Source organism: Tursiops truncatus, chromosome 16 (genome assembly GCF_011762595.2).
Source record: "Tursiops truncatus isolate mTurTru1 chromosome 16, mTurTru1.mat.Y, whole genome shotgun sequence".
In the NCBI taxonomy this organism is placed as follows: domain Eukaryota; kingdom Metazoa; phylum Chordata; class Mammalia; order Artiodactyla; family Delphinidae; genus Tursiops; species Tursiops truncatus.
In genome coordinates, this window is record NC_047049.1 from 10,599,666 (window position 1) to 10,625,094 (window position 25,429).

General features: G+C 44.2%; 1 protein-coding gene across 1 annotated transcript in view; it reads right to left on the reverse strand.

Moving 5' to 3' along the window:
* PLPP4 (phospholipid phosphatase 4) overlaps window positions 1-24,778 on the reverse strand; it is a 59,116-nt gene extending 34,338 nt beyond the window's left edge. Inside the window, exons 1-2 of the mRNA XM_073793723.1 lie at window positions 24,263-24,778; window positions 22,379-22,468 (exon numbers count right to left, since the gene is read on the reverse strand). Coding sequence (XP_073649824.1) covers window positions 22,379-22,468; window positions 24,263-24,329 — 157 coding nt within the window. The 5' untranslated portion in view covers window positions 24,330-24,778. The remainder of the gene's footprint in view (window positions 1-22,378; window positions 22,469-24,262) is intronic.
* Window positions 24,779-25,429: the final 651 nt, after the last annotated feature.

The window sequence follows — 25,429 nt, forward strand, 5'->3', positions numbered from 1 at the left end:
TCAGAAGAGGGATGATGCTGTATTGCCCCGATTTTGGCTTCAGTGTTTCATCCATTAGATAAAGAAGTGAAAGGTCACTTAACTGTAGGTAGCCAGATATCCGAGTTTAGAGAAAGATGACTTTATTCCCTATGATAATGCAAGTTTTTGTCAACGAATAAGAATTTGGACCGCCAGGATTTTGAAAAAAATGTGTGGACTTCATGAGAGACACACACATACACATACATTTACTCAAAACAACACCACCTAGGGCGATAAGGTTGAGAGTTTTATAATGAAGCCATTATGTCAACAAATATTTATTCAGTTCCTTCTACGTGCCTGGCCAAGTATTACGCTCAGGTCTGGAGGATAATGAGACAAATTTGGTTCTTGGCCTTATGGAATCTAGAAATAGAAATAATGACAAACTCTGTAAAGTGTTAGGAAAGGAACAAACAGGCTTTTGGAAGAGAGAATGGCTGATAAGGCCAGGGAGCCTGGCACCACTTTATATACATCTGAAAGATGAGAAGGAGCTATACAGGGCATTAGTGTGTGTCCAAGGTAGGAAACAGCAACAGGAGAGGGAGAGCTCAGTACAGGCAAGGAACTGTCAAGTCAGTAGGTTGGAGAGGAGCATGGCTGACATGAAGCTAGAGGATGAGGCAGGGCCTAGGCTTTTACAGGGCTTTGTGGAACATGAAAAGTCACCTGAATTTTATTCCAAGAGTTGGATTTTTACGCTAAGACTTTTAAAGAGAAGAGTAGCAGAAAATCAATTGGTTGCTGTGTGAATGACTGGGAAGTGAAATGGAAGACGGAAGACAGAATAACAGCGCACTGGTCTGGACAACCGTGTCTGCAGACAGCAACTGACCTCAGGTCACCCTGCTATCTCATACTGTCATTTCAAATAGCGCTTAAATATAATCACAATTTACAACCTGCTTATTTTTCAAGTTAAAATAAATGCTATGGGAAAGCCGTCATCAATTACCAAGCTGTTCTTAAACATCCTTGAGAGTCACTAATAAAAATGTAGACAGTATGTTAAAGTGTCTGAAAATACTGTATGTTAAAGTGTCTTGGTCTAATTTTTTTAAAACTGAGATTAAATTTATACACAGTGAAATGCACAGATCTTAAGTCCTGAAAAACACAGACACTCTTGTAAGCAAAACCCCCCAAAAGATAGTTATAGCCTTTCCCACTCAGTCCTCCCCCAGCCTACAACCTCTCCCCCTACCGGGATCAACCACTCTGATTTCTACTCCATGGACTAGCTTTGTTCTTAAACTTCATATAAACAAAACAGTACAGTATGTATTCTTTGGTGTCTGGCTTCCTCTTCTCAATATGTTTTTGAGATTCATCTATACTGCTATATATATTAGTAGTTTGTTCCGTTTTGTTACCCATTCTTCTACTGATAAACATTTGAATTGATTCTGACTTGGGCCTCTTAGTAATAAAACTGCTATTAACATTTTACACAAGTCCTTTTATGAACATGTGCTTTTTTTCTCTTGGGCAAACACCTAGGAGTGGACTTGCTGAGTCATATGGTAAATATATGGTTACTTTTATAAGAAACTGACTACCAACTTACAAAGTGGTTATACCAATTCTTACTTCCATCAGCAGCACTTCAATCTACATCCATCAACATTCGATGTTGTCAGTCTTTTTCAATTTAGCCATTAGTTAATGGCTGTGAAGTGGTATCTTGTTACGGCTTTAATTTGTATTTCCCTAATGAACAATAATCAAGCACCTTTTCACAGTGCTTACCAGCCATTCATATATCTCCCTTTATGCAGTCTCTGTTCAGGTCTTTTGCCTACATTTTTATTGGGTTGTCTTTTTATTGCTTATCTGTAGGAGTTCTTTATATATTCTGAATATGAGTACACAAGTCCTTTGTGAGATATCTGAACTGCAAATATTTTCTTTCAGTCTGACTTGCCTTTTTACTTTCCTAATGATATGTTTTTGGTTTTTTAAAAATAAATTTATTTATTTATTTATTTTTGGCTGCGTTGGGTCTTCATTGCTGCGCACGGGCTTTCTCTAGTTGCGGCAAACGGGGGCTACTCTTCGTTGTGGTGCACGGGCCTCTCACAGCGGTGGCTTCTCTTGTTGTGGCGCACGGGCTCGAGGCGCATGGGCTTCAGTAGTTGTGGCTCGCGGGCTCTAGAGCACAGGCTCAGTTGTCGTGGTGCATGGGCTTAGTTGCTCCATGGCATGTGGGATCTTCCCAGACCAGGGCTCAAACCCGTGTCCCCTGCATTGGCAGGTGGATTCTCAACCACTGTGCCACCAGGGAAGCCCCCTAATGATATCTTCCGAAGAACAAAAACTTTTAAATTTTGGTGAAGTTCAATTTATCACTTTTTTTATTGTTGGTGCTTTTGTGTTCCTTCTAAGAATTCTCTATCTCAAAGTACCAAAGACATTCTTCTACATCATCTTCTAGATGATTTATAGATTTAACTTTTAGTATATAATTCATTTTGAATTAATTTTTACATATAGTGAGGTAAGGGTCAAAGTTAATTTTTTTCATACTTTTATTCAGGTTTTCTGGTCCATTCATTTTAATCTTTCCTTTTTTTTTTTTTTTTTGCGGTACACGGGCCTCTCACTGTCGTGGCCTCTCCTGTTGCGGAGCACAGGCTCTGGACGCGCAGGCTCAACAGCCATGGCTCACAGGCCCAGCCGCTCCGCGGCATGTGGGATCCTCCCGGACCGGGAAATGAACCTGTGTCCCCTGCATCAGCAGGCAGACTCCCAACTGCTGTGCCACCAGGGAAGCCCTTAATCTTTCCTTTTGCCACTGAATTACCTTGGCACCTTATGTTGTTCCCAATCAAAAGGGGAAAACTTTTGACCATCAAGTATGAAGCTAGCAGTAGGTTTTTCACAGATGCCTTTTATCAAACTGAGGAAGTTCCAGTTTATTCCCAGTTTAATGAAAGATTTCATCATGAATGGGTGTTGCCTTTTCTACATCTATTGACAACATGATTTTTTCCTACATTTTGTTAATTTGATCAATTGCAATGATTGATTTTCAATTTTTTAAATCAACTTTGCATTCCTAGGATAAATTCCAATTCCTTTTTATATATTACTGGACTTACATTGATAATTTACTAAAGAAGTTTGTGTCTATGTTCATGAGAGATATTGGCCTATAATTTTTCTTCTCTGCAATGTCTTTGTCAGATGCTGTTAGAATTATTCTATAACCTTATCTATATAGTCTTACAGAACCAGTTGGGAAGTGTTCTCTCCTCTTCTATTCTTTTTAAAGTTTTGTGTAAGATTGATATTTCTTCTTCCTTAAATGTCTGATGAAAGATACCAGTGAAACCATTTGAGCTTGGAGATTTCTTTCTACAAAGGTATTTAATTACAAATTCGATTCCTATTTCATCTTTCTATCAGTTTTGGTGAGCCGTGGTCTGCCAGGGATTTGACCATTCTATATAAATACAGGGCTGAATTTATTGGCATAAAACTGTTCGCAATATCCCCTTATTGCTCTTTTTGTTTGTTTTTTGTTTTGTTTGTTTGTTTGTTTGCGGTACGCGGGCCTCTCACTATTGTGGCCTCTCCCGTTGAGGAGCACAAGCTCCGGACGCGCAGGTTCAGCAGTCATGGCTCACGGGCCCAGCCGCTCTGCGGCATGTGGGATCTTCCCGGACCAGGGCACAAACCCGTGTCCCCTGCATCGGCAGGCGGACTCTCAACCACTGCGCCACCAGGGAAGCCCCCCTTATTGCTCTTTCAATGGATTTAGAATCTATAGGAGTAGCTCATCTTTCTTGCCTGATATTGGGAATTTGTGTGTTCTCTCTATTTTTCCCTTGATCAGTCATGCTAGGAGTTTATCAATTTTATTAACCATAAAAATAACAATAAGGGCAAGTCCAATACTGGTTTCTCCCCCATGGCTAGAACTGGAAATCCTTTACCTACAAACAACTGCTGGCATTCCAAACAACTGCTGACATCTAAATCAATCCCCCAAATCTAACACCAAAAATCTTGGACCGTATGTACTCATTATCCTTAAATTTAATAGAATGTGACTCAAATTTTAAAATTAGCATATTTTGAAAGTTCAATGATACAATCCTCACAATAATATTATGAAATATTATTGCATCCACTTCAAAGACCCGAACGTTAGAGAAATTAAGTAATTACCAAAGTCACAAAAGCTATTTTGGATTCACAGTCTTGTCCTTCTGATTCTAACACCCATGAACTTTCAACTCAACCATGAAGCTTCCATGAGCAAGTGATTCAGGATATTACCAGCACCTGAGCAGCCTGCCTTTGGAAAGGTATCGTACCTCATGAAACAGGGCTAAATGCAGCTGGAAAAAGGAACATAACAAGAAAAAAATGTCCCTCAGTTCTTTTTTCACATGGCCAGGAAGGGTTACATTGTACTGAATAAAATGCTATTGTTGATGGAAATTACAGAAAGCAACATTTTGGCCAAGTTGAAATGAATGTAGTTTTTTTTTTGACTTATTGATGATCGATCATTCTCTTTCTGGGTTTCTTCTCCAAATTGCCAATTGTTTATTTTTTTTAAATACAATTTTCAACCTTCACTTCAAAAATTATGATTGATGGGGATGGGAAATGTCACTGGCAAGCTTATGTCATGCTATATTTGATCAAAATCATGCCATTTCTGTTTATCTAATAATAGGTCCTCATAGAGTTATGCTTTCTCCTTTAATTTCTAGACATTTCTTTGAAAGGCATTTATTTCCTCTTAGTCAAGAAATACTAGAGTTTACACAGATATAGAGACCAGACCTGTGGTTGCCAAGGGGGAGAGGAGGTGGGGGAGAGAAGGATTGGGAATTTGGGATTAGCAGATGTAAACTGTTATATAGAGGATGGATAAACAACAAGGTCCTGCTGTATAGCACAGGGAACTGTATTCAATATCATGTGATAAACCATAATGGAAAATATGAAAAAGAATATATATATATGTGTAACCGAGTCACTTTGTAGTACAGCTGAAATTAAACACAACATGGTAAATCAATTAGACTTCAATAAATTTTTTTTAAAAGTGAGACCTAAAAAAACAAGAAATACTAGAGTTTAACTAAACACTAATTTCAGTACTTATTGACTGCCTTATTTTAGAAAATGGAGAAAAATAATTTTCCTATCCATTATCTTTGCTCATAACTTTTAAAGATTTAAAAAAAGGCAACAGTTTCAGGGACATCCATTATAGGATCCATTATATGCTGTCCAGTCTTCCTGAGCTCCAGTAAAATACTGGACATACATGTTAGACCTATTTCTTCCTTGTGAATTTCTGTTATTCATTTCACCTGTTATTCAATGCAAATAACGAATTATTTAATGCTAAAAACAATGTCAGAACTGTACTTATTCTTCTTTACGTTTAAATTTACAATGGGCAGAGCTTTCTCGTGTATTCTCTAGCATCATCCACTCTGCAAGAGAAACGAAGTAGATGATATGGAGAAGTGAATGATGTGGACCTTGATAAGCAGAGACGGCTACCAGGAGGAGTTGGGAAAATGAGTCCAACCTTGAAAGATGAGTAGGTAGGATGTACATTCACTTTCTGAACACTATTCTGTGCCAGGCAGGGTGGACTGTCAGAGAAGGGCCAAGGGGACATTTCCCAGAGGGGAAGAAAATGAACCACTGGCTAAGGCAGCGACTATGGGGTCTTGAGGCTGATTGGTTTGAAGGGTACATGCTGGAAAGGACAGGAACATGCTCTCCCCAAAGAGGGTAGGAGCGTGTGATGGTTACTTTTATGTATCAAGCTGACTGGATTACAGAGCGCCCAGATACTTTGCTAAACGTTGCTTCTGGGTGTGTCTGTGAGGGTCCTTCTGGATTAGCATTTGCATTTGTGGACTGAGTAATGCAGATGGCCCTCCCCAGCAGGGTGGGCATCATCCACTCTGTCGAGGGCCTGAACAGAACAGAGAGGTGGAGGAAGGGAGAGTCTGCCCTCTCCCTCTGCTGGAGCTGAGACGTCAGTCAGCCTTTTGCCTTTAGAACGGGACTCACATCATCGTTGCTGGTTCTCAGGCCTTCGAACTTGAACTGGAATTTCCACCACCAGCTCTCCTGGGTCCAGCGTGCAGATGGCAGACTGTGGGACTTCTCAGCCACCACACTCATGTGAAGCAATTCCTTTTAATAAATCTCATTATATACACACTGTTGGTTCTGTTTCTCTGAAGAACTCACATTGGTTCAAGCACGGCTTGGGAAAATACCCAGATTAGAATTCCCCAATGAATTGTTACAGAAATCGGTGAGTGACTGCAGTGATGCAGACCCCTATGTTCTCAAAGTTGGTGTCACAGAGGAACATTTAGGGCTGCTGGTGCCATGATGGATGAGAGACTGAAGAAGGGTGTAGAGTGAGTTTGGGGACTGAAGAGGTACAGAATCCAGGTCTTCTCAGGAAGGATTTAAATGAAAAACTGTAGGAGAGCCAAGCCTTCATCCCACCCACCTTTAAGCTGCACTGCCACTTCCAGGGCAGAGTGAAGGAAAGAGACAGCATGCCAAGGACCCACCTCTGGGTCTCACAGGCCACACAGGCTCCAGCTCTTTCCAACACCGGAACTGGCAGGGGGCCACCGGCCAACCACACAGGCAGGGCACTCTGTGACAGGCAGCTGTGAGGGTGCCAGGGTCACCTGGCCTCCACCCCTCCTCTGCCTCGGGCATCTACAGGCAAGGACAGTGCTGCCTGATCAGGAAGGACATACAGACTCCATCCAAGTGAGTGTTGCACATGCGTGGAAGAATTTTTGAGGACTTTGAGAAATGAAGACATCATTTACCAACAACCAGGGGTCTAACTGTTCCAAATGTCGGGGATGAGAACGAAGCATCGTGGAGAGTCACTTTGCAGTGGGTTTTGTGGTCCTTGTTACCACATGAAAAGCTTTTACCAGTTAATTTCTCAGTGGCAATTGAAGAATGAGAGCACAGATGGGCTGGATGCATGAAAGGAACTGAATTTACTTTTACAAAGTCACGAGGCTTATACAGTTCCTGTGTTGGGCCAAAGGCCTTCAAAAGCACCTCTTTTTTCCTGGGGGAGGTGGCCAGCTCCTCTGCAAGAACTTGCACTGCGATGCCTGTGCTATCCCCAATCCCAACCCTCATAAACAGACTGAAGGAGGCCCAGTAACCAGTGGTTCCCAGGTTGCCTCCAACTTTTTAGAACCATCCTAGCTGTACCCAGAGGCCTCCTGTGCCTCTGTAAACTGTTATTTGCTTAAAGGACTGACTGGTACTTCTGTTCTTCAGCTTTAGCCACCACCCAACGAGGAAAGCAATGGATGAAGCAGCAGGTGATGACTCCAATCCCGTGGTCGAAGGTCAGGAAAGCAATGGATGAAGCAGCAGGTGATGACTCCAATCCCGTGGTCGAAGGTCAGGAAAGCAATGGATGAAGCAGCAGGTGATGACTCCAATCCCGTGGTCGAAGGTCAGGAAAGCAATGGATGAAGCAGCAGGTGATGACTCCAATCCCACGGTCGAAGGTCAGGCTACGTCTCTGGCAGTTTCTACCTGGGTCCATGCTGGCTGACCTTCTGGCTGACCTCACTCTGGGTATCCCCACCTCTGGGACCTTTCTAAGTGTGGTTACAACTGCCAACCAACCTTCCTGGAAATGAATCTCCAGCAGGCCTCCCACTTCTAAACCTGTGGCTGGCAGGCAAGGGCGCCATGCTGCGGTCATTGATTTGGCCTTGTCCATAAGCCCAGCTCAAGGGAGGCTCTCTGAAACACACACTGGTTTTCAGGAATAATCTAAGTGGCACGCCATAATTCTTAAATACACAGCAGGCCATGATAAGAGAAAAGTTTTTTTCAACTTTTTACTTTTGTTTTGAAAAATTATAAGACAGTGAGTTTCTGAAGTGGACAGATCTGTATGTAGAATCAAATTAATATCATAGGTGTAGACACGAGAACTACCACAAAAAAATATGTTGACTGAATATACTGCACGACTCTCACAGTAAAACACATACCATGAAGGACATTATTAAGAATCTAATAATCAAACACACACCTTTCGGTAGAGAACTCAACTGGATGCATCTGTAGCCTGCTGTCCTACTGTATTAGAAACAAACGCATTTGCATAGATACATGTGGGCAGACTTTGTTTCACTCTTGCCCTCCTATCTCCGCCAAAGAGAACAGAGACCAGCCTCTTCCGATCTTTCCCAGCATCAGAGTTCAAGGGGGAATGGGCACTAAATCATCTCATTTAATCTTCCCCACACCTTAAAAGGTAGAGATTAGAACTCCCATTTTACAGATGAGTAAATTGAGGCAGAAAGTCATGAAGCAACTTGCCCAAGATCACATCATTACTAAGTAATGGAGCCAGGCCAAACTCAGGTCTGTCTGAATCTGAAAATAATTATTCTCTATCATAACCAATATAGAAATGTTCTTAAATATCAAAGTATTTATGTAGAAAAATCTAATGACTATAAAAGCAAATTTATCATTTTTTGCCCCAGGATAGGTCTTAAAATAGCATTCTTTTGACATTCAGCAATATGTAGTTATGAACATATAGAGAAAGAGAAAATAAGTGAATGCTCACGGTGATTAAACTAGAAATCCAAAAGTCTTAAAATTATCTAAGTGTCCTGGCTCTCTTCTCCATAGGCACCAGGCAGGGATGCTTGGGGTTCTCCCAGTGAGAAATGTTCTCAGCCCCTCTCCTCTGGTCTTGCCTCATTCTTCCTTCAGAATTAATTGTCCCAGATGCTTCTGATTATGTAAGAGACACCACTTAGTTATTATGTACTTTTCCTACTTGTATATGCAGGCTTGTAATTAGCTATTTGAGTAATGATTTGTTTAATGTCCATTGCTGTCCATCAGGGCTGCCAAGAATGGCTGTTCAGAATACTCACTGCCCAAGGGTGCCCAGCTGATAAGGCACCCTGATGATACCCTGTACCTGGGACTGCAGCTGCTGGGAGCAAGAGATACCTTTTCCTAATTGGCATAAGGCACCATATGGCTCACAGTGGCTGTGTCCTGTAACGCTGCTAGGGCAGGGATGGCATCTGTCTCCTCTTATACCACAGCAGACCTGGCACATAGTAGGTCCACTAAACTAGTGTTGAATAAATGACGGAATCACTAAAGAAATGAGTGAATGAATACTTTCTGAAGCACTTAGAGAGTATTGGGAGTTTCACCTAAGACATCATGACAAAGGCCGGATCGTGAAATACATGGCAGCACCTCACTTGGTTTTAGAGCTAAACCCTAATAAACAGTCAGAGGAAACGAATCCTCTGACCATAAGATCACGAAATGGGGAGACACGGGCAGTTCTTCACTGGGCTCCCTGGCTCGAGCCAGTCAGCAAATGCCAGTCACTTTTCTTCTTTTCCAGAAGGGAATAGTTTTGAAAGAAAATAAATGGAATCTTGTGTTATTTGTAAGGTGTGGTAAATAACACCCAGGCCAAAATACTCAAACATTTGACCAAAAGGCCATATTAGTGAAGGACAAAAATATGAGCCATATTTTTTTACAAAGTTGCTAATCACCGCGGGATCTGGAGTCTGTCAAGTTTCACCTAGCTTCTAGTTAGTAAATGAACCACAACGAAAGCAAGGGTTCTTCCTCCCTTCCTCCCCTTCCTTCCTTCTCTCCTTCCTTCCTTTCTTTTTGAGGAAAAATTGTAGAGATCCTCATGGCCTAGAAAACTGAGGGAGAAAATCCTATGAGAGACAACCAACTGAAACTGAATCATTTATTGGTGGAAACAAGTACAAAAAGGCTCCCAAAGAAGTTTTAACTTCTGAAAATGTCTGCTTACAAAAGAAACAAAGACTCTGGAATATCTAAGCTCTGGAGTACAGAAGCTTGTTGCTCTCTCCTCCCAGGAGTCCCCAGTCCCAAGGTCCCACCCCAGGCTTCCAAGCAGGAAGGACCCTGTCCCACGGTGTCATCTTGGTCTTTGCAGGCATTAGCGGGGTCCCCAGCTCTGCTGGAGGGGGCAGAGAGGGGATCCAGTCACAAAGCACCTACTGTGTGCCGGCAGAGTACAAGGGGCTTCACAGCCTTTATCCTTTTCAATACTCACAACACCTCTGGGAGGTATTTTTAAACCCTCTTCTAAAGCTGATGACAGAGAGGTTGCAAAAGACCCAGAATTCCATCACTAAAAATGAGTTACGAAACCCTATCCCAACTATATCCCTTCATCTTCTAAGAGTAAAAGAGAAGGCTGAGCAGTCAAGGGTTTGCCGTGAGATTACACTGCTGATTAGCAGGAGAGCTGACCACACTACCCTAACAGCTCAGGTCTCTTTCTTACTCTAGACAAAGGAAGGCACGGGTGTTCCGAGAACTCAGCGTCCATGGTGAATTTGGGACCCATTTTTTATAGCATAAATGTAGCTTCACTTGAGTCTTTTTTCAATTAAGCCAACAAATCAATTAGTTCAATAAATATTTGGAGGCACCTATAATGAGCCACTCGCTGTGCTAGGCCCTGGGAACACATCAGTGGTGGGGATAATCAAGGTTCCTGCTCTCATGAAGCAGAGGCAGACAAAACACAGGTAAACAACCAGGATGATGACGGACTCAACTGTGTGCTATGACAAAGAATGATGATAGGAGTTTCGGGGTATTCGGGTGGTTTTCTTAAACAAAGCCACCTTTAGGCTGAAACTCAAGAATAAGCAGGAGATAGCCACGGTAATGTCTTAGTCTGAGTTCCCTCAGTATGAGACCCTGAGATGGATTCAAGTGCAAGTAGTTTAATAGGAAGATGGTCCCAGGAAACATCAGTGGGGAAGTGAGAGGGATGGGAAGGAAGCCAGCAAAGCGTGTGACATCAAGCAAGTTACCACTGTGGGCAGCAAGGGCTCAGTTCCACTGGGGAACTCTGGGAGACAGTGTAAAACACACACCTCAGACCTGTTCCACCTAAGGGGTAAGGTAGCTGGGGTATTTACACATCATCCCCCAGTAATCATTGGCTGTAGGCTACTAGGGCAGGGGTCCCCAACCCCTGGGCCATGGACCAGTACTGGTCCACAGCCCGTTAGGAACCAGGCCGCACAGAAGGAGGTGAGCAGCGGGCGAGCGAGCCAAGCTTCATCTGTATTTACAGCCGCTCCCCATCGCTCACGTTACCGCCTGAGCTCCGCCTCCTGTCAGCGTTATGGTGAGCTGTATAATTATTTCATTATACATTACAATGTAATTAGAATAGAAATAAAGTGCACGGTAAATGTGATGCGCTTGAATCATCCTGAAACCATCCCCCCAGCCCCGGGTCCTTGGAAAAATTGTCTTCCACGAAACCGGTCCCTGGTGCCAAAGAGGTTGGGGACCACTGCTCAAGGGGACTGGGTAAGCATTCATTCCCTATGTGCCCAGTCTGTCATAAGCACAGGCAGAGAGGGTTCTGGCAACCACAGAAGCCCCCAGAGAGAGAAGCAGGTGCTGGTAGTTAGAAATTGATGTGTATTACATAGTAAGTGCTAAAGGAACATGAGTGGGTTCTGACAGCTTGAGTGTGTTCAAGCATCGGCTTGAATCGTCCAACAACTGCACACGCTTGGCTGCAGAACGATGTTTCATTTTCCTTCAGCGGACTTAACTTCTTAATTAAGTTGGCTCCAGCTAACACTCAAATGACTTTGCATTTTCCAAGTAGATGCCAACAGAGGCAAGAGAGACGGCCCCCAGGCCCAGTGGGAGGCATAAGGAGGCAAGTCTGGAATGAAATATGTGCTGTAGAGACCCTCATGGGAATAACGTATGTATGTTTATGAGTTCTACCCAAAAGGGAAAAGAAAACACACTGGTTCTAAGGATATGCACACTAGATATGAATCTGCGAAAACACAAAGAAAGGACCTGGGGTGGTTCGAACCCAAAAGATAATATTTCTATGGCAGGTGCCCCAGCTGAGCCTGAGTCCCACATCAGGACCGGAACAATTTCCAGAGAAGGGGATTGTGGAACACTGTTGTCTCATGATATCTATCTACCTACTTCCCTTCCTTCCTTCCTCCCATCTATCTATACCCCAAAAGATGTCCATTACAGAAGACATGTGGTCATTTGAATTTCTAGTTTTAGAACACGTCTAACATCCTAAACGACTTCTCAGCTTAAATTTGGAAGACTGAGTTAAAAGCCAATGGTTTGAAACAGTGATAAAAGGAACCCACACAAAACAGCTGCCTATCCAACAATTCCTTTACAATTCAAGTCCATTCTATCACCACAGGCCAAGAACAAGATCTCTGATGGGCCTAGGGGCCTCACATCCACAAGAAGTCATTACATGAAATAGGAGGAGAGAGAATGAAGAGCATAGGACATCTCATAATGATAAAAGGGTCAAGATAACAAGCATATATAACAATCATAAATGTGTAAGTGCCTATAAAAAGAGCTCCAAAACATAAGAAGCAAAACCAGCAAAACAAAAAAGAGAAACAGACAAAATCTGTAATCATAGTTGAACATTATCAAACTCTACTCTCAACTGACAGAACGAGACAAAAAGAAGAAAAGAAAGAATCAAAAATCTCTGAATCACAACATCTTAACTTAATTGACACATATAGAATGCCACACCCGACAAATTCAGAGTATGTTTTCAGGTGTGAATGAAAGATCCGCCAAGATGAAGTATATACTAGGCTCTAAAACAGATCTCCACAAATTCCTAAAGACTGAAATTTTGTATAGTATGTTTTCTAGTCACAATAAAACTAAATTAAAAATTCATAGCACTGAAATAGCTGGAAAAGCCTTCAATATTTGGAAAAATTCACTTCTAAATAACCCATAGATCAAAGAAGAAACCACAAGGGATGTTAGAAAATATTTTGAACATAATAACAATAAAAATACAATGTAACAAATTTTGTGGGATACAGCTAAAACAGGACGTAAGGGAAATTTATAGCTTTCAATGCTTACATTAGAAGGGAAATAAGACTTTAAAAACTATTATTTCAATTTCCAACTTAAGACTATGAGCAAATTGAACACAAACTAAAAACAAGGAAGCAGTGAAGATAAGACCCAAAGTCAACAAAGCAGTAAAGACACAAAAATAGAGAAAATAGAGAAAATAAAGACAAAAGTTGATTGTTTGAAAAGTTTAATAAAATTGATAAACCACGCATAAAGTTAATCAATAAAAAAAAGGAGAAAAAATACAAGTTACTATATCAGAAATGGAAGAGGGCCTATCACTACTGTTCTTTCTTAACAGACATCAAAAATTCAATAAAGGTGGGCTTCCCTGGTGGCGCAGTGGTTGAGAGTCCGCCTGCCGATGCAGGGGACATGGGTTCGTGCCCCGGTCCGGGAAGATCCCACATGCCGCGGAGCGGCTGGGCCCGTGAGCCATGGTCACTGAGCCTGCGTGTCCGGAGCCTGTGCTCCGCAACAGGAGAGGCCACAACAGTGAGAGGCCCGCGTACCGCAAAAAAAAAAAAAAAAAAAAAATTCAATAAAGGAATATTATGAACACTTTTATACTAACAAATTCAACAATCTAGATGCATGTACAAACTAGTTTAAAAACATAATTTATCAAAACTGACATAAGGGAGTTCCACTTCCAGAATGGCTCTGTGGACCCCGCTCCCAAGCTAAACTGGAGAAAATTACAGAAAAAATAATTAAGTCTCTGCAAGTGGTCCTAAGAGCATCCAGCAAATGAAGAAACATTAATTTAAGAAGATATACTAAAACTCAGTAAGGACAGTGAGAATCTGTGGCATTTGAACCCTGATCCATTCTTCCTCCTTCCTTCCCAGCCTAGGGTGATGGAAAGTCCATTCCAGATGGGTACAGCCCAGAACACAGGGCTCCCTCTCCCTCTTCCCACAGCTTCTAGTCAAGGGCAATGTTATCTTGCTGGGAGAGACAGGCTGTTAGCACCTCCCAAGAAGACCAGAAGCTACTGTGCTCCCCTCCACCCAGTGCCCAAGTCCTAGGCATGAGCATCACTTAGAAAGAACCTGCCACTGTCCCTGTCTTCAGCCTCAGAGACAAGGTTCGGGGAGAGGCAGACCTTCAAATAGAGAGTTCTGGAGCTCTTCCCAAAGGGACTGACTTTATTGGAACTTGGTAAAGTTCAAACCTAAGGGTACTCTCACAAACATTGTATGTAAGGTTGTGACGAAAAGCAATTAAAAGGAGAACAGTAACTTCACTGGAGATATGAACTAAATGGTAGGCCAGCTAGTTTACCAGCAAGAACCAGGGAAAGAAGAAGGGGATGTTCATCTTGGGGGATGGACAAATCTCAAACATGACCTCAAAAACTATCCCTGAAAAGGAGCTTGAATTTAATTGGATGAGTCTGTGGAGGAATTTATGTCCCAGAGCATTGTTGAAAACAATAGAGCCGTCAATCAGTGGAACCCAGCACTGGGGTGTGGTCAGGGAAAATCACAGTCAAAGAGAACCCTACTAAAACCACTGTCACCCCAGGTGAGTGTGCACATGCCCAAAGGCATGCTCCACACGCCTCTGAGGAGCCACGTCACACTGAGGCTTCACACAGTAGGGTAAACAGGCTTCACTAAAATAACCCAACCAGTCACTAAACAAATAAATAAGCAAACAGCAAAAACAAGCCCCAGAATGAGGAATGATCGGTACCCACAACTGCTCCAATATATTACCCAAACTACCCAATGTCAAAAAACAACAAGAACAAAATTATGAGACATGCAAAGAAACAAGAAAGTCTTACCTGTACTCAGGAGGAGAAAGCTTACTGCCTGTAAGAGAAACCAAGAACACCATTCCCCACCAAGACAATGTTGCCCCCAAGGGGACAAAAATTGGTTCTTGGGGAGATGAGAAAATCTTAGCTAGTACAATTGTTTGTGGTCCTCCAGAAGGTTACCGTACATAAACAGATATACAATCTACCTGTGGAATTCCTATTTCATGGTAGAGAAGAGAAACTGGGCGGGGGGCGGGGGGAAGCCTATAAAATGAGGAAGGGTGATAATGAATAAAAGATTGAGGAACATCGTCCTACAAAGAGGTCTGATTCTTCTTAAAGCAATCATTGCCTCCAAGGGCTGGGCATGCCCAAAGAAGGTCTTTCCAGCATTCAGGGGAGTCTTCATTTGAACGATGAAAGAGCTGCAAAATAAGTGCAGTTGCTTCCCAGAACCTCGGAAACCGTCTTGGAAGTTTGAGATAAAGGACAATACAAAATTAGGAAGAAAGCCAGGAGAGGCTCTTGCCAAGTCTGATGCATCCCTTGACATGATGGTGAATCTGGAAGCTTTCACTTCTCAGTTAGAAGACAAACCACACCAATGGAACTGACCTCAGACAAATGACCAGCAATTTGTGCTGGTTGAACCAAGGACCCAAAGCAGCCCATGCCATTTTATACCATTTTTTAAAGAAGAAGAAGCTTCCCATCTACCAGCAAAGACCCTGGATAGCAATTTCATTTCATTAAATGATGCAAAACAAACAAATCCTGCAATGTCTTCTGCTCTCCTATTTCCTGTTTCTTTACGCAAAAGCCTGCCTAACCTCGCCAAAAACCAGCTGGTTTCTAATAGTAAATATTCATGCTTGATGGGATGAAACCTGGCTGCTTAGCGCAGATGATATCCTATGATAATTTCTCAATCCAGAGTTACAACCCATTTAGATTTGTTCCACAAAAGCAAACTCCCGGACACTCAGCCTACAAAGACCCTTTGGTGTACGCACTCCACTCTCAAGGACTCGGTCATCAAAGTAACGCTGAGGTTGCATGAGAATCTTCTAACATATGGTGCCCCTGCAACTATTAGGTATTAGGGCATCATGATGGTATTTCTGAATTTAAAATGATAGGGGAAGGAAGGGACAATAGCGTGATGACTAATTTTATGTGTCACCTTGGTTAGGTCACAGTGCCCAGATGTTTGGTCAAACACCGGTCTGGAAGTTGCTCTGAAGATATTTTTTAGCTATGATGAGCGTTTACGATCCGTTGACTTTAGTAAAGGAGCTCACCCTCCATGATGTAGGTGGGTCTCATCCAATCATTTAAAGGCCTTAGGAACAAAGACTGAGGTTTCCCAAGTGAGAAATTCTACCTCAAGGCTACAACAGAGAAATCCTACCCAAATTTCCAGTCGGCCGGCCTGCCTTACAAATTTCAGACGCGCCAGCCCTCACAATCTTGTGAGCCAGTTCCTTAAAATAATTATTCTTCTCCCTCTCTCTCTATACATATACCCTATTGGTTCTGTTTCTCTGGAGAACCGTGACTAATGCAAATAGGGAAACAAATTCTATCTTAAATGGAGCTAGAAGCACCTCAACTGCACCCCACAATACATGAGGATGGGAAGCAGCTGGCAGAGTGGGGGAAAGGCGCACCTCCACGCCTGCGGACAGTGGCGCTGATGAGAAGCGCTAACTCACCAGGCAGGGCCCTGCAAAGCTTTGAACCGGTACCGCAGGAGGCAGGGGTGAGACGTGGGCTGGACAGCGAAGTAGCTGGCAAGTCCCCAGAGAGCGGTTAAACTCTCCAGGTCCCCACCCTATCCTCAAACCAGGAAACTGTCACCTCCCCAACCTTTGAAGGAGGCAGAAGATTTAACCATTCAAGGCTCTGGGCTCGGAAAAAGCAGGCAAGTAGAAAACAGGGCTGAACAATCAGACCGAAAACAGGGGCCTGAGGGAAGGTCTGCAAGGTGACCTGTGAGAAACCAAGTCCCTGGGCTTGGCTTCCAGAATGCCAGGTTCACGTACACCTGGCCAGAGACAGGGAAGGGGCATGCCTCCTCCAGGGAATAGAACGGCCTTTAAGTAAAGGCCAGATGCTAACACTCAGGGTCAACCAGTTCACTCCCCACCCACCCTTCAGTGAAGTCCACTTAATGGGCTCTGTCCAGTTAGCTTCAGTGCTCCCACGTTAAATAAGAACATCCAGCCAAAGCAGATATTTAAGGAAAGCGAGATACCAAAGAACATGCAGATGAAGAGAAGGTGAGAGCAGATGGTACCTGCAGACAAAGAAGAAAGACACTGTACGTATGACAAAAGAACCCGACGTTATATTTTTTTAAATCAGAGTTCAGGAAAGAGCTTTTGGGAATTAAGAATATAAAAATCATAATAAATTCAATAGAAGGGCTGGTAAATAAAATTTTTTAAATCTCCTAGAGAGATGAACAAAAAGACAAAGACAATAGGAAATAAAATTAAAAGATGAAATCAACTCAGGAGATTCAGTATCTGCCTAATACAGGATCCAGAGAAAAGAAATAGGGAATATAGAGGGAGGTACACAAAGTTACAAAATAAAAGGACCCATTGAGAGACCAGAACAGTAAATACAAAGAAAAAAGTCCCAGGAAGGCACATCATTGTGAAACTTCAGATGACCAGAGCTAAAGGCTCCTGAGAGGTTCCAGAGAGAGAAAGAGAAAAGCAAAATGAAAGCAGGGAATGTCATTGGGTCTCTCTGAAGCACACGGTAAACTAGAATCCTGCACAGAACTGATTTTCAACCTAGAATTCTACACTCAGCTAGAAAATAGAATAAAGACACTTCAAACATAAATGACCCAAAACACCTAGCTCATGCGTACTCTCCTGGGAAATGACAGGAGAAAGAGCTTGTCCTGCAGAGGCTTTCCCTGTTCCCCAACTGGAATTCCCAGCTCCCCGATCCCAGAGCACTGTGTTAAAGCACCTTGTATTTGCCCTGGCCCCAAACAGCACATGGCCACGTCTGAGCATCCTGTACCCTCCCCAAGTGCAAGCCTGTACCTATAAAACACTAAGTACTCAAGAAGAACCTGTTAAATCACCATGGGCCAGATACGCCTTGAAATTTTGTCTGTCATTTAAAGAATGCATCCCACAAGCACTGATTAGCCCATAAATGCCCACCTTTTATACGATAATGGACTTGTTTTAAAATGAAACATCTATGTGCACAATTCAGGAGCACTGGTCTTGCTTTAGTAAAGACTTTTTCTCAGACGTTAGTTTATTAGAGCAGTTTTAGGTTCACAGCAAATTTTAAAAGGTACAGAGACCTCCCATAGACTCCCAGCCCCTATACATACAACGCCTCCCTCATTAGCAACGTCCTCCAGCAGCTCTTGCAATTGATGAGCCTACACTGACACGTCATAATCACCTAACGCCCACGGTTTATATTAGGCTTCGGTCTCGGTGTTGTACATTCTATGCGTTTCAACAAATGTATCCTGGCAGGCATCCACCATTACAGTGTCATACAGAGTAGTTTCACTGCCCTAAAAATCCTCTGTGTTCTGCCTATTCGTCCCTCCCCCACTGGGACCCCTGTGGTAATGCTTTTTAATACTATTTGTTTGGAGTATGGGCAACATGTTTGCAGTTCTGTGGGCCAGGTCTCTCTGCAGCCACTCAACTCTGCCACTGTAAAGTAAATGCCTCCATAAACAACACGTAAATGATGGGCATCTCTGTGCACCAGTAACACTTTTATTCACCAAACAGGCAGCCCACATGCTGTCATCTGCCGACACCTGGACACAGTATCACTTTATTCATTCCCACCATTTTATAGAAAAGAAGTTTCTTAATAGCTTGACTTGGCAATAATAAGGTTTTTTGGTTTTGTTTTTGTTTTCAATTTTTCTCTCTGAAATCTATCCTCTTTCTGGAAGTTGAAACAACACCCAATCAAAAGCTGAGATGGTATGCTGACAGACAATCCCCTTTTCAGAACATCCCTGCTCTGAAGCCACATTGCCCTTCTCCACTTTAAACCCCAAGCTTCTCAAAACTCTGAAGGAAATCACTCGCTCTTTGAAACTGATCTCCGCGTTTCCAGCAAGCGGCTTAGGCTGCCTCACAGAGCAAGTCCCAGGGCGTGGCTACCACAGGCACGTGCCATTTGCTGAAAGTCTGGCACGTGAGCCCTTCAGGGCAGTGCCGTTGGACTGCTTACGGTAAACTGAGAACAAGATCTTTTGTTTCCAAAAGTAATCAACGTTTGTTCTTGCGTTCAAAGAAAACCAGCTGTTCTGCAGAACAACATGTGGACCTCAACGACCCTCCAGTCACCAATTACCCGTGAAGAGAACAGAAGCAAACCCACGTTTACCTAGAATGGGGAGTTCGTCTCCGGAGATCCCTTGGTCTAGAGCCCCTGTGTCCACTCCCCCAAATGCAACCCACGAAGTTGATTTTACTGAAGGGAGAAAGAGTGTGCATACAAAATGCGAGTCCACTGAGGTCGCCCCCTCTGAGGCCTGCCACCTCTCCGAGGAGCAAAGAGTCACACCAACCACTAGGCTTCCTATCAGCTACAATAAGAGATCCAGGAAACAGCGCTGGTGGTTTTTCTAAGTGGACACGGCAGCTCCCTGCAAGGCAACCTCTGACCTGTCATAAAAGAGCAAGAGAGCAGATGAAAATACTCACCAAAGCCTAGAGACTGGGGAGGATTCTGTGTCTGGCAAGTAGTAAAAATCTGTAACATTATAAGTACATCTTAAGCAAGAGATAGTAATAACCTCTGTCAAAACACTTGTCCAGCACAGATGGGACATCAGCCTCGCATTCGACAAGGCAGCTGGTGGGCAGACTTGTCAGGAAACGCATCTGACGGGGAGGGTGCGCCTCTGAAAGAAACACTTCTGTGGGGCCTGCCCTCTACTCTTTGTGGTCCAGCAGTCTTCTAGCTTGAGTTAGTCACATAAGACCTATTTCCCTCCCAAGTTCAAATGCAACAGTAGCTACGAAATTGTGCTGCAGTCCTCAGTTAACAGTTTGAAAGCCAGGATTAAGGTTTTCCCACAGGGTTTCACTTCTTACTGCTTATAATTTTTGAAGCCCCTTGAAGCTCAGCACCGAGTCTTTGGGAGAACAGAACATGTCTTAAAACCATGGAGAACTTGAGTGACCCCACAGGATACAGATGGAGACCAGACAGAAGCGGACCCCAGGTGAATACCACCCCAGGTACCTCTAAACAATGCCAGCACAGGAATCCCTGACAGTAAGGAGATAGGAAATCAATACTGCAGACATTCCTCCAGCTGGCACCTACACTGCCTCCGAAACAGACTCACTTAAAACAAAACATGACTTCAGAGGCGAAGAACAAACTCGGACAGGAAGTGAATCCAAATGGATGCGTGACCTTAAACAGCGGGAGTGACTGGAGCACCCTACACCGTCATGCAGGCTGTGCCCCTGGCAACACTGACCTCAGAGGGCATTTTAGGAAGCATGCCCAGGAGTGTGCTTTCTCTCAGTCTCCCCCATGACTCCAAAGCCAATGTGTTCAATCTAAGGCTCCTTTTTCTTTTCTCAGCGCTGCTGTGACAAATTACCACAAACCTGGTGGCTGAAAATGAAAGAAATTTCTTCCCTCACAGTTCTGGAAGCCGGAAGTCTAAAATCAAGGTGTTGGCTGGGCCACGGTCCCTGTGAAGGCTCCGGGGGAGGCTCCTTCCCTGCCTCTTCCAGCTTCTGGTGGCTCCAGGTGCTCCCTGGCTTGTGGCTGCGTCACTGCAATCACTGCCTCTGCCTTCACGTGGCCTTCTTCCTTGCATCTCTAAGTCTCAATGTTCTTCTGCCTTTCTCTTGTAGGGACATCTGTCATTGGACTTAGGGCCCACCCTAAAGCCAGGATGATCTCATCTCGAGATCCTTAACTTAATTACATCTGCAAAGACTTTTTCCCAAATAAGGTCACATTCACAGGTCCTGTGGGCTAGGACTTGGACATATCTTTTTGGGGGCCATTATTCAACCCACTAAAGTCTCCAGTAAACCAGAGGAGAAAATGAGTTATTTATTTAAATGCACGTGGGCTGTGAACACCCTGTTGTATTTAATCACCTAAAGCCCAAGACACTATCGTGTTAGAGGCTGGCATGAAGGTCGGCTAAGTGTCCTTGAACAAGTTGCTGAGTCCGTCTAAGCTTCACTGTCCCTGTACATAAAGTGGGGACAACCGGACCTGGCAGGGCTGTGGCACAGGCTGATGGAGATCCACTTAGACGGCCGGGCACCTCTATATTGTTGACAGGCCCTAATCTCTAATGACTCTGAGCAAAATGCTCAACAACCACTCTGCAGGAAAGGCCGTCCAGTTACTCCCTGATCCAGCCACTATCAGGTGTGTATCGGGTACTTAGAAAAAAGAGAAAAGATTAAGGTAACAGGCTCGCCAAAGCTAAACAACGATCAGACCTGTGGGGAATCAAGGACTCTGGGTCAGGAGAGCAGGCTGTCCTCTCCCAGGTGGTCACCTGTGGGCCTGGTTCCTCTCCAATGATCCCAGAATCACCAACCTAAATATAAAGCCTGCACTGCCCGGGGACTCCCCAGGACACGCGCTGTGTCTCACTTATCTTTGTGTCCCCAGCACCTATCACAGTCAGTGCCCGGCACCTAAGTCACTCAGTAAACACTGATGGAACGAATGAAGACACACACCAGAACACTCTGAGAACCTCAGCCCTGAGACTAAACAATGCATGGATGACTGGGGTTTATTTGAAGCATGATACCAAGTACTTGACAGACACTGAATGGACTAAACAAGATAATGCACCTTTTTAACATCTGGGCCCGGCAGACGCCCCAGCAATGTCAGTGATGCCCATCTCTTATTTTAACCCTCACTCCAACCAATAGCGGAGGCCTTATTCCCACTTTACACAGCAGGAACTGAGGCACAGAGAGGTTAAGTCACAGAGCTAGGACCTGGCGGAGTCAGGATGTGTATGCTTTGCACTACACCACCCTGCACCTGTATGCTTTGCACTACACCACCCTGCACCTGATTCATGTTATTCTTTGCTTAAGGCTGGTCCCAGCTCACATACCCATAATCAGACTATATATTAGGGAGGGTGTATGTTCATTTATATATATATACACACATACATACTATATGTTGGTACACACACACACATACACTACCTTCATTGAAGGAGTAAACTAGAGAGAATACTGAGCTGAAAGGCATACGGTCCCAGGGAACATGGTTAATTCCCTCGCACTGTCAAGTTCTGATTGGTACCGCCAAAGGGTAAAGTGTCACAGGTTACACTCCGCCGAGTTCACAACAGCAACATATTCAATGTTTTGTAAACTCCAGAGCCTTGTCCTCAGGCTCATTATTTCCTATTAAATATCTTGTTTCTAAGCCAACCAGTGAAGAAAAGTGAACGGTGCTCGACCTTCGTGTATCAACTCTTTTCTCTCAACTCCCGAAGAAAGTGATGAGGAGACATGACCCAGGAATTAGTGGCCCAGCCACTGAACTTACAGGAGGAATGGATGCTGGGGAAGCTTTTGCGGCCCTCGGACACCAGATCGGGGTCACCTGTGCAGTGCATTTCCGAGTTCATCACTCCATCTGGAAAGCAGCGGTAAAAGAAATCGGGGCGAGGTCTACGAAAGACACCATGGACATTTTCAATATAAAACGTTGCCATCACAAACAAACCCCAAGCTAACCCCGCTGTCCCCTGTTGTCCTAGCTCCTCCTGCTGCCATCAACAGCGCAGCCCGCCCCGCCCCGAAGACACTATGGGCTTAGGCAAAGCTCAGGCTTTGGGGTCAGAGAGATCTGGGCTGGAACTCCCACTCTGCCACTTACTAGCTTTATGACCTTGGGAAGGTCATGTAGCCATCCCCCACCCCAGCCTCAGTTTCCACATCTGTAAGAAAGGGAGATCAATACCTACCCAAAGGTGAGGTCCTGCAGGTCAAGTGAGGTGACTTCCAGGAGCCACCTAAGCCCAGGGCCGGCAGAGTAGAGGGTAGTTCCTGCCTCCACCTATGGGTCCGCTACTCGGAGGCTGCTTCCAGGACCCAAGCCTCCAGGCTCCTCATGGCCCTGTAGCTTGAATTTGGATGGCCAACTGCCTGCCCTTCCTTAAATAGCAGTCTCACTTAAGCTCACTGAGAGGACCTGGAAGCCCAGCTCCAAGATGCAGAGCACACGGTCGCCAGGTCAGCACCTGGTCCAGGTCGGCACCTGGTCCAGGTTGCGGGGGAGGCTCTACAGGGAGGCGGTTACAAGCCGGCCCCGAGGCCGAGCCTCCTGCCACAATCACGGATAACGTGTACTGAGTACGTACTGCATACCAGACCCAGCACTAAGCACTGCCCATGGGTGCATGTTTTTTTAAATTTTATCTCCTTTTAAAATTTTTATTGGAGTATAGTTGCTTTGCAATGTTGTGTTAGTGTCTGCTGTACAGTAAAGTGAATCAGTTACATGTATACATAGATTTCCCTCTTTTACATTTCCTTCCCAGTGAGGTCACCACAGAGCACTGAGTAGAGCCCCCTGTGCTAAACGGTAGGTTCTCATTAGTTATCTATTTTATACATAGTGGTGTATATAAGTCAACCCCCACCTCCCAATTCGTCCCACCCCTCTTTCCCCCTTGGTAACCGAAAGTTTGCTCTCTACATTTGTGACTCTATGTGTCATACGATTCTTATGACAACCCTGGGGCAGGCCCTCAGACCTCCTTCATTTCACAGGTGCGAAAATGAAGGCTCAGAAAGATTACACTACTGCCCAAGGTCACACACAACCAGTAAGTGGCAAAGACAAGCTCTGAACCCCAGCAATTGGATTCTTGTGCCTACACAGCTCACCCCACGCTTGTCCACCTCACTCAAGTGTGGACTCTCACACAGATGTGTGATGGTGAATTACTTCACATTAATGCAACTAACCTTTGCCGAATGCCTGCCGTGGACAAGGTCTTGCTAGCACTGTAAACACAATCCCCCTTTTCTGTACGTACTGGGTTACAGTTCACACAGACTGACTCACTGGTCCTCCAGCTCTGGGATCTGGGCCCAATAACAATCTATCGATATCTGTAACATACCAATTATCAGTAATCTACCAGAACTGCTGGCTTACTGTCTCTCCCCTATGTGGCTAGTGTTCCTCCAAGTGTGGCTATTCACCTACTGAACCAGAACCTCAGAGCGGACATGGCCTGGGAATCGGCATTTTATCAGGCCCCACAGCAACTCTAAGCCTGGAAAGTTGCAAGGACACTGCAGCCCCAAGCCACGCACTGCACAATCTGTATCCCTCTTCTGCCCCCGCGATGCCTGGCCAGCACCACGCACCAAGTATTTACATGATCACTGATACTGAGCTTCCAAGAGGGGAACCAACCTGTCCAGGGCCAACAGCCAGGCAGGGCCAAGGTCAGGTCCTGAATTCGGGTCTTTTGACGGTTCATCTCTACAGAGATTAGCTCACTGCCAGAGCGGCTGAGGGAGGAGGCAAGATAAATGGACAAGAGAAATCACTTCCCAGGGGAGTAAGAGAAATGGGCCATGAGCCAAAGCTCAAACGCCAATCCAGGTTTCTTATTCCAAAGAGAACGATAAGGAAGAAAGCTTATTTATTTTTTGGAGGCCCAAACTGGCAAGTGAGTGGGTGTCTGGTGAGGCCCTGGAACATCAGTGGATGGACCAGAGATGCCAGCAGTGGGCTTTGGTCCACAAGAAAGTATAGTCGGTGGATACCGCTTTACTATTGATGCCCTGCTTTCTGAAATACTGAGTTCGTAATTCAAAGGAGAGGAAAGATCTGTGCTGAGGACAGAAATCTCAGAAGGACGATAACTTAAGGGAAAACCAGAAGAGCTCAAATTTGTCCCATCCAGTGTCCTGCGGCCAAGGCTCCTACGTAGAAAACCCTGAGAATCAGTCACTATTTGTTTCTTTTTTGGAACTTACCTTCCCACTATTAATTTAATAGTGTTTGTGCAGACTCCATTCAAAGCAAGAGCCAAGGACACGGCTACAAAACAAAACCAACAGAGAGAAAAATAACCAACGGGCTCGCAAATCAAAACCATCGTCATCATCGTTATCATCATCGTCACCATCACCTCTGTTCCATCATACTACTGTTTAATTTATGACCACAGAAATATGAGCGAATACTCTAAAAAAGGGAGGCAAGTTTGAGCAGCTAAAGGAAAATGTAATTAGAACAGGACTTTGGAGAGTGACTCATAAAATTCCAAGCCCCTGTGACATGAAATTGATCTCTCCTCCTTGAATGAAATTTTCAATATCACTGAGAAGCCCATCTATCATCTTCTGGCCTGATAGGAACAGATTTAATAGGACAGCATGTAGAATCCCTTCTACTGGTAGCAAGAAACATAACTTTTTTATTTCCTTCTGGCAATCTTCTCAGACACAATTCTAATCAGAGCAGCTGCTGGAATCCTACTGCAAGTAGGACGTGCCCACTCAGCTGTCACCTCCTTGTTGACCCGCGTCTCCTGCTGACAGCTCTCCACTTGTTATCAAACAAATCACCGTT